At 44.7% G+C, this 10,000-nt stretch overlaps 1 protein-coding gene across 1 annotated transcript in view; it reads right to left on the minus strand.

The window, feature by feature from the left end:
• znf423 (zinc finger protein 423) overlaps positions 1 to 10,000 on the minus strand; it is a 75,398-nt gene that overhangs the window by 12,243 nt on the left and 53,155 nt on the right. Inside the window, exons 17-18 of the mRNA XM_068731925.1 lie at positions 5,043 to 5,174; positions 2,905 to 3,020 (exon numbers count right to left, since the gene is read on the minus strand). Coding sequence (XP_068588026.1) covers positions 2,905 to 3,020; positions 5,043 to 5,174 — 248 coding nt within the window. The remainder of the gene's footprint in view (positions 1 to 2,904; positions 3,021 to 5,042; positions 5,175 to 10,000) is intronic.

Raw genomic sequence — 10,000 nt, forward strand, 5'->3', positions numbered from 1 at the left:
CTTTACATATAAAGAAGGTGATCACTTTTTATCATTTAAGAAACCAAAGTATGGCATTCTACTGTCATTCTAATTACTATTATTCATTCTCTATTTTTTTGTATTATTCTTAATTGTCTCTGTTTTTAATTTCACTTATATACTTTAGCATCTTTAGCATTTATTGTCAATCTACCCTTGATTGATTGTGTTGCATTTGTTTTGGAAAGCACTTTGTGCTACGTCTCTTGTATGAGAAGTGCTCTATAACAAAAGTTATTGTTATTACTAATGTGCAATGTTTTTGGTATAGAAAGAATAAAAGCAGACCAACCCAACAGATATTTAGGTCTGTAGTGTGAGAAATGTAGTCAAGATTCTTTTAAATCCAAAGGTCACAACAGATTTATCCAATTGATGATTACAATGCAACAATTCATCAGTCCATAAAGATGTTGTGACCTGTTCAGACAACAGGAGAGGAGTCATCTGGGATGGAGTGTGTGTAGAAGAGGAGTGGAGGTGTGTGTGTGTGTATGTAGAGGTGTGTGTGAGTGTGTGAGGTGTGAGTGGTGCCTGTGTGTGGACATTAACCGACAGGGTCCAGCAGCCACCCTGCTGTTAAATGGACTGGCCAGCCATATGCCCACCACCTCCGGCCCTACATCACTGCCACTTTGTGTGTGTGTGTGTGTGTGTGTGTGTGTGTGTGTGTGTGTGTGTGTGTGTGTGTGTGTGTGTGTGGCTGGGGCAGGCTTTTGTAAATTCAAATATTCCCTGGTAGAAGGTCGTATATAGGTGTTTTTGGGTCTTTTTCTGACTTTCTTTGTCTATATCTCTGTCACAAACAGCCTGTCACCGACCACTCTTCTTATTACGTACCAGCCGAACACAACACATATTACGGAGTCAACGCTTTTTTTGCCGCTATCAACTACACAGTTCATAAGGCGTTGATGTTACTGGCTGCTGTGGTAGGAAACTGTATGTGTGTATTGAATGTAACTTCATGTATTCATATCAACAATCTGATGTATGCCTCCGCTGTTGGAATGCGTTACCCAATCACCTTATGATCCTTTGTATCCTTATGTAAAGAAAAGTTCACTCCTTGTGGAGACAACAGCTTGATTGTGTGCATGAGAAACAGGATGCCGAGCCAGGTGGTCAGGACAAGGGAGCTGTCAGACAACAGTGGAGCCCCCACTGATGCCGGTTTTAGTGGGGACGAGGAAATATAGTATAAAGGGGGGGGGTCTGATGGATGGCTGAAAATGGATCATTTAGAAGACAGGAACCCGAGGTTCGTAGCCCGTTCTCATGCACAACTCTTCCCAAAATGTTATGATAGAATGTCAGTAATGCGATTTTGTCGCCATCCAGGCTCTGCTTCAGTCTGTTCACTTGGGTTTAGGCTGGTCAGCATAAGATGCACAGTGGCCTGGCTGATAGCAGCGGGAGGTTACTCAAGAGGAATAGGTAGAGGGCTAGGAGCAGATGTGTGCGAGTGTACGATTTCTAACGGGTGAGAAAACATAAGCAGGCAACCACGACCTGCGGCGTGTATCAGAGGAAGACGGTTGGGAAGGAGGCTGGTGATTAATCAGACACCCGGAGGTGCGGAACAAATTCAGGAGCCTAGAGGCAGGGATGCAGGAACCCCGGGGAGTCACCCAGAGCGAAGCTGTGAGGCGATGTGTGCTTCTATCGTGACGTTAGTGATCCTCGGTTTGCTTGTGATGCAAACAAACCGACGTGGAGTGAAGGCAAATCAGTCTCTCTTGTGTTCTGTGGCTGTTCGCTGATAGTGAGATCCTGCGGCATCTCACCATTAGCTAGATGTAGTTATTAAGTTAGCAGTCAGATATGAAGACTCGAGTACTGAACATGGGATATCCTTTGAGCAACTCCTGTCTAAAACAGTGGAACATCTGTATTCACAGACTGTGGTGTTTGCAGGTTCAACACTAAAACATTTCACCAAGCACAATTTGTTCTGCCTGTCAAACACGATGATGGTTGAGGTGCTTTGGCAGACTCCACTTAAAGATAGACTTTAGCTTGTTTTGATTTTAGCTAGTGTTTTTTTTGGTAATGAATCATTAATCATTTTATCTGTCTCGTAGACATAAAACACCAGAAAATGTATCACTGGTGATGCTCTCTGACAGCGCCAATAAATTCTCTTCAATGCAATACAAGCGCTTATATTTTTTTTTGAATAAACTGCAGGCTTTCACACAATCTTCCAGAACAACTAGCTGCCTTTAGTGAACGCCTCTGGTCCTGATGAAAGTTCACAGATTTCACCTTTCACAGCGCTGGTGTTTGACCTACAGACTGGTGCCAAAGGGATACAAGAGACGAGGAGGAGAAGAAATGGAGGACAGGAAGGTTTACATCATCACAGACCTGGCCACAGCTGGCCCAGGACCTACTCTTGGGTGACTTATACCTTCTCTTCTCTTTCATACACACACACACAAATGTGTCTGGACCCTAATGGCATGAGGCTTGCCAGAACCCTGCTCAGACCTCCTGACGAGAGATGGAAAGAGGGGGACAGACGAACGGAAAGAGGGCGGAGGGAGGAATACAGATGAACAGTAACTAGCGGGATTCTGTAAAAATGATAGACAGTAGCTGGGAGGTATGGAAGGAGGTACTGGAGAAGGTTACTGCATATTGAGGGACGGGTGGAAGCCTCGACAGAAGGGAGGGTTTAGGTTTAGAATATTAACCACACTTTCTCTGACACAGTGAGTCTCTTTGGGCACACAGTCTACCTACTACAGCATGAGATCAGTACCTGCACACAACCATTTCCTAATCTATGCAAGACAAGTACTAAAAACACACACACACACACACACACACAGAGAGTCAGGTCAAGGCCAACACAGAGTCAGCGTAATGGGGACCTACCTGTAGTTCTGTCTGAAAGAAGAACTTCTGCGGACACTGGGAACAGTCGTAGATCTTGTCTTCCTGGCCGTGGACGGCAAAAATGTGCTGCTGGAGCTTGTTGGCCTGCACAAACACTGGGAGAGGAAGACACATACGGCAACACGTTACACAGTGTTTGTTAGTCAATAGGCCAATGCTTGTTACCACTGAAGGGGACTTCTGAGTTGAGATTTGCAACAGTAACAACGGGATCCCCATTGTTGTTGGCGTGTCACTAGTATATGGTGACAAACTCAAGGTAACAAAATGTACTTGTTGTAATTGTTTCAACTTGGATCGTCTGTCACATGATTTGCAATATCATTGCAATTTTTGAATGGTTGAATGGAATGTGCAGGCTTTGGAGAAAACTGATCCCGGGTCAGTGAGTGAAAGCTAGTTGAAGGTGTTGGGATACAGACTACAGTACATGCAGCTTTGTATTGCTGATCAGGATTAATTGCAATCAACCCAGCTATGTATTAAGATCCAATCTACTGATTTACTGTTTACAACACCGCGCGATGAGTGCTACACTATCTACTGTATGCTGTACCAGCAGAGAAGGAAGCAAATGGCAGCTGAGTTTTCAGTACAATTAAACCCACAAAGACGCACAACTAAAGCAAATGAATGGCTGCCTGGAAAGGAGTGAGAGCACGAGAAAGAAGGAGAGAAGACAGGAAGCGCTATCCTCAGCAGACCTTGTGATATTTATCAATAAATTATCTCCTCTTTTTTTAACTTCCGCTTCAGTGTTGTCTCATACACTTTTTTCTCTTTCTTTCTCCCCCCCCCCTTTGTTTCAGTAAACTTTTGGTTTTCACTGTGAGTGTGTATGTGTTGAATTATTAAGCCTCCCCATAGGAGTGGTGCCCATCTTACTAATTCATAAGCCACCAAGGAATAGAGTTAAAGTTTAAAGCGTTGCTGTGTACCTGGGGGAGGGGGGGGGGGGGGGGAGAGAGAGAGGCACACAACACAAGACAAACTCAACAACTGAGGGAGGGGAGAGACAGTGAAGGGGAGAAAGAGGGAGGGCAGAGAGAGAGTATGGGGAAAGAGAGTCAAGAGATGGGAGGGAGGGAGGGAGGGAGTGAAGGTGCAGTCTTAGTTTCTGGTAAAATACACTGAACCACAGGCCTAATTTGGTCATCCAGCATTTTGTTTGGGTCCTCCAGTGGATTTCAAAGACACAGTGTACTTCATATTTGGCATGTTTGGAGGTAATACTGCATGAACTTTTGCACATGCAGAGTTTTGTGTCTATTTCTTTAACAGCAGCCCCCCTGCTGGAATATTACTCCCCCAGTTAGAAATGTTAGAAAACAATGAATGTTCCTAACATGATCTCACTGTGAACACCCCCAAAAAAACCCATTTACTCTATGTATCATGATGCAGGTAACCCAGAGAGAGCTTTACTGTGCCACAGCAAGTACTGGAGCTGATTGAAGTGCAACCCTTGCTTCCAACTGCAATAATGAACTCATATGTTTGTTTGTTTTTTGACTAAAATAGTTTGCTGTATAGAGAATGTGTGGTGGTGGTGGTGGTGGTGGTCTGCTTTAACGGGGAACGTAGAATCCCGGCTGGTTAAAACAACTTTAGCTTCATATTCATCTGTGACTGGAACAGACAAGTAAAACTCAAACATTCACCTATGATTAGGGTACCACTGTCTATAGTAGTCTACATTTTATTGGTGATATACTCAAGGTGTAATTTCTCCTTAGTTGAGTTTACTTTAGGAAGTCGCATGGAAAACGTCCATTAGTTAAGGGAAATGTTAAGGCATTTTACTCGCCTCGCAACAAAACTGGCAGAATAAAAGAAGACCAGAAAACAAATTGGTGAGAGGAGGAAAAGAATATTCATCAGGAATAAAACCATAGAAAAGCGCACAACGTTGGATATTTCATTTTCATGATGGAACACTGGCTGGACATTGTTACGCTTGTGTGTGCAGTATTCACCTCCATGTCTCTGTGTCCATTTTTAAATGCAAAGCCGATCGGACACAAGTGAGCAGTGGTTTTCTGTGCGACTGTCCTTGACGGTGAAAGTGTGTGGTGTGTGTGTGTGTGTGTGTGTGTGTGTGTGTGTGTGTCTCTCACCTGTGAAGCAGACGGGACACTTGAAGGTACCTCCCATGCCTTCAAAGCTGTGCTCTATCAGGTGGCAAAGCAGCTTGGCAGGTGAATCAAACATCTGGTTACACAGCTTGCATTCGTGATTGATGCCCTCCTCTGCAAATAGGAGACAGACAGGCATGTGTAGGCTGGGTTAAGCAACACGAAAAACAGGAACATATGACACCATTTTAGAATATTCATACAACGCTCAGGGCAGATGTCTGCACATACAGAAACGGTCAGAAAAGAAGAAATGCACATGTAGACCACACAGAAATAACTGGAATATCAATAGAAGTGATATTCCAATCGGTCATATTCTATTACTAACTAACTATTAAATATACATCATTTAAGCAGTGCCACTTGTTTCACAATTTGTATTAGTGTAGACAAAAAAAAAAGCTACATTAAACAGCAAACGAGTCAATAATAATAATAATCTCAAACCATTGCAAACATTCTCATTTAATTTGAAAAACGATACGATTTGAAGCTTCAGCTCCAGATCAGTTAAGTTGTCAACCCTTGCTGCATGCTCTTCTTTTCATTTTCCCTCCCCCACCCCCCAAACACCCCCCCAACACTCACACACACCAATCCCAGCGCCATATCTGCCCCAGTTGGTAATTGCCTGTCCTCCCCACCGGGGCTGTGGATGATCTACCCTTCCTATGGCCATCCTTCCTTCGCTCCCTCTGTCCTCGTTATCTGCCTTCGCCCACTGCAGTCGCTCGTCCATCCCTCACTTTGCCCATTCCCCCCCCCCCATGTCCCCTTAACGCCCCTCTTGGTCCATCACTTGCAGATTCATTTGTGTGGGCTCCGATTCAAACCCCTCACCCCGTGTTACCTCTCCTCACACATACTGCGCTTACGTCTCTGAATGTCTCCTTACTACCACGTCTCTCCGTCCATACACCTGTGCTCTGTGGACACACAACTCCCACAATCTCTTATTCAGATGCAATTGACAGTGATCACAGGGGCTCGTCCATTTGTATGAACTGCTGAGATGATGTACACAGTAGATGAGTTTACGTGCCACACTTCAGGTTTGTATTTGTCACAAACACACAAGAGACTGTCCCCGAGCCTCCATGCTTCCTAGTTATTCTCACTTGGATTGTGTCTGTGTGTGTCTGTGTCTATTTTAAGAAGGTGTCAGTGACATCACAGCACCCATGGTGAAAGGCCAGATGAAAAGTGGGCGTCACAAACACACACACACACACACTGGCACCCCTGACGATCAGGTCTCCTGCTAGTTGTCCTTATCACCATTGTACCATACAGGACCAATACCCCAGTCACACACACACACACACACACACACACACACACACACACACACACACCGTGTGGGACCACACACACACACGCACACCACAGGACTGTAAGGCCCGGAGACATCAGATGGTGTCTTCACACACACCAACACACAGAAACATGCATACACACACAGTGACTCGATGATACACATAGACAATTCATGGAGAACACGGTCAGTCACTTTTTCCCCCGTACACATCTCGTGTGCGTACTCACACACACACACACACACACACACACACACACACACACACACACACACACATTCAAACAGTCTGCAGAACTTCAGCTGCAGAGCTGCAGGGGATCGTGGGGTTAATAACGTCTTCAATCATACATCCATGACACCCATACTGACTTACACACACACACACACACACACACACACACACACACACACACAAAGATTCCCATCTCTCTTTGCCTCAAAGGCCGACACAAGGGTGCCCTAATCCCGTCTCAATAGCTACGGGGCAGTGTGTGTGTGTGTGTGTGTGTGTGTGTGTTGGGTGCCACATGGGTTTGTATGGATGAGATGGTATGCTCCATGGTCCCGGACCCCAAACATCCCCTGTCCACACACACAAACCTCAAAGGCTGCTAGGTTGTGTGGGGCGCCAGTGTGTCCGAGACATACTGAGACAGATAGAGGTTCATTATCATTTACTAGGAGATTGAAACAGCAGGGGAGAGTCACATGGAGTGAGACACACAGAGAGAAAGAGGGAGGGAGAGAGGGGGGGGGGGGGGGGGGGGGAGAGAGACAGAGTGAGGGAGGAGTGCACTACCAGTTTAATAAATTGTCATGTTTCATATTTTAATTATCATGCAAGTATTCCTCATCTTGGTGAAAGCATACTTCTATTTAACACTGAATTTTCTTCAAAAGAGATCGTTTCAACCGAACAGAAGCGAAAGACAGAGATACAAAAGGCACAGAACAGAGAGAGGGTGAATAAGAAAGTTTTGCCGACACGCTTCAGTGACGTCCGTGGTCCGATGTTTGTGTGTGTGTGTGTGTGTGTGTGTTGGGGGTCTGTGTTGAAGGCACCTTTAAAGCTCTTTGCCCTCAGTCGGGGTAACGCTCGCTTCAGAAGCTGCCTCGCACTCTCCCACGCCACCAGGATCAGAGGAAGTGGTCAAAGATCGGCTACCTTTACATGTCCACAGTGATGTGCCTATTATCCACAGTGTGTGACATCGGAACAGTACACACACTGTATCAGACCACTGTAGTTACTGCAGGTATTCTAGGTGCAAAAAGACCCAAACTGCACACGTATGGCATGTATAGAGATGTGGTCGTGACTGGCTTCTATTAACACTCCAGCGATGTTCTTAATCACACTAACGTAATCAGGATATGTTATGTTTTACTCATACTTATCTCATAATGACAGTGAAATCAGATATTTGAGTCATTATCTACAAATATATATAGATATCTCTATATCAAAAGCAAATTTACGAGAGTTTACAATAAAAAAGTGTGTTTTCACTTCAAAGTCATCTAAAGTAGCGCTGCAACTATGATATTTTGTTTTCCTTTGCAATTAATAAAGTCTTTAAAGTGAAAAAAGAAATAGTCAAAGATGCCCATCCCAGTTCCAGGCATTAGTTTTCTGTTGATAATTTCAGAACTAACCGTAACATTTCATCAGCACAAACCCAAAAATGTTTTTGTTATATATATATATATATATATATATATATATATATATATATATATATATATATCTTATATATATATATATATATATATATATATTTTTTTTTTATTATTATTATTTTAAATTTTTTTTTTCTAGACGACATCAATGTCGGCATTTCAAATGAGACTTTGAAAGTGATTTAACGGTCAATCAATTATTGGATGAAAGAAAAAATGGGCTACAGATGAAAAAAGACAAAAACTACATTGAGATAGGATAAGAGTAAGACAGAGACAAAGAGAGTGAGAGAGAGAGAGAGAGAGAGAGAGAGAGAGAGAAAGAGAGAGAGAGAGAGAATGGAAGGGAAAACAGTGAGGTGCAGAGAGATAATTGGGCTGTCCAGAACAAGGGCATGGGGAGAGGCCTCCAACGCCTCTGTGTGTGTGCGTCCCATGAAAGACTTCTCTTTTCTGACAAATACATTGTTTTGATCAGTGTGTGTGGGGACCGCGGTCTCTGTATGCTGTCCCCCTCTGAGACCCAGTCCGTGTGTGAGCGCGTGTGTGTGTGTGTGTGAGACCCATAGTGAGATGATAGAGTCGTAGAGCATCCTGCCGTTACGCTTTGTCTCACAGAGTGCATTTGATCCACCCGCATACGCACATGTGCGCGCACACACACACACACACACACACACACACACACACACACACACACACACACACACACACACACACACACACACACACACACACACACACACACACACACAACCCTCGGAGGCCTAAGCTGGGACAGAGAACACAGGGGAGAGGGGGATGAGAGAGAGAAAGAGCGCGAGGCAGGGTGAAGGTTAGGACTCTGAGTTTGTTAACAGACAACAGAAATGAACTTTTTATGCTTTTTAATAAAGCACACCAAGGCAACACGATCAGGTATTGTGACGGACAGGTCGACCTGACCATGGCACTGACCAGTGCTCAATTTCTAAGTGCTCACCTTTATCAGGTTCTTGCCTGTAATTATGAACATGAACATTTCACGTAGTGTTATCATGTTCTCAATGGGGAGCAAACAACACCATTCAAACAACATATCAGAGAGGGAGGCAGACCGAGCAAGAGAGCAAGAGAGACTGCTTTTTAAGAGAAACTGCCCCCAAAACTCCAGCTGCTACGCACAACAGACACACACACACACACACACACACACAGACACGCACGCACGCACGCACGCACGCACGCACGCACGCACGCACGCACGCACGCACACACACACACACACACACACACACACACACACACACACACACACACACACACACACACACACACACAGGTAATTGGTGAGTTGCTGCTGTGCATCTGTTGAATAACTAATGAGGTTTCACCTCTGAGAGAGAAAATATTGGAGGAAAAGAGGAAACGGACAATGTGAGGACAGGATGTAATGTAATGTGTGTGAATAGACAGAGGGCAGGAAGGAGGGAGGGGACACACACAGATAGGGAAAAGTCCATACAGCTGTCAGACTCATCATTACGATTCCACTATCAATACTGTCACACACACACACACACACACACACACACACACACACACACACACACACACACACACACACACACACACACACACACACACACACACCTCATTGCTCATGCTCTCCCTCTGTCTCATTCTCTGTAGTTACCCTCCTCTCTCTCTCTGCTAATTGACCAGAGGAGAGGGACCAGGTGGCATCATCCTCGTCACACCAATACACACCAATACACACACATACACACACACACACACACACACACACACACACACACACACACACACACACACACACACACCCACACACACACACACACACGCAGACAACACATTCATGCTGGCCTCATCACAGACCCCTGCAACATGTAGCACAACATAAATGAGCTCCTTGGTTTATGTTGGGGGACGGATCCCT

The sequence above is a fragment of the Cebidichthys violaceus genome, unplaced genomic scaffold (assembly GCF_023349555.1).
Source record: "Cebidichthys violaceus isolate CVI_PGR_0920_01 unplaced genomic scaffold, fCebVio1.0.p SCAF_55, whole genome shotgun sequence".
Taxonomy (NCBI): domain Eukaryota; kingdom Metazoa; phylum Chordata; class Actinopteri; order Perciformes; family Stichaeidae; genus Cebidichthys; species Cebidichthys violaceus.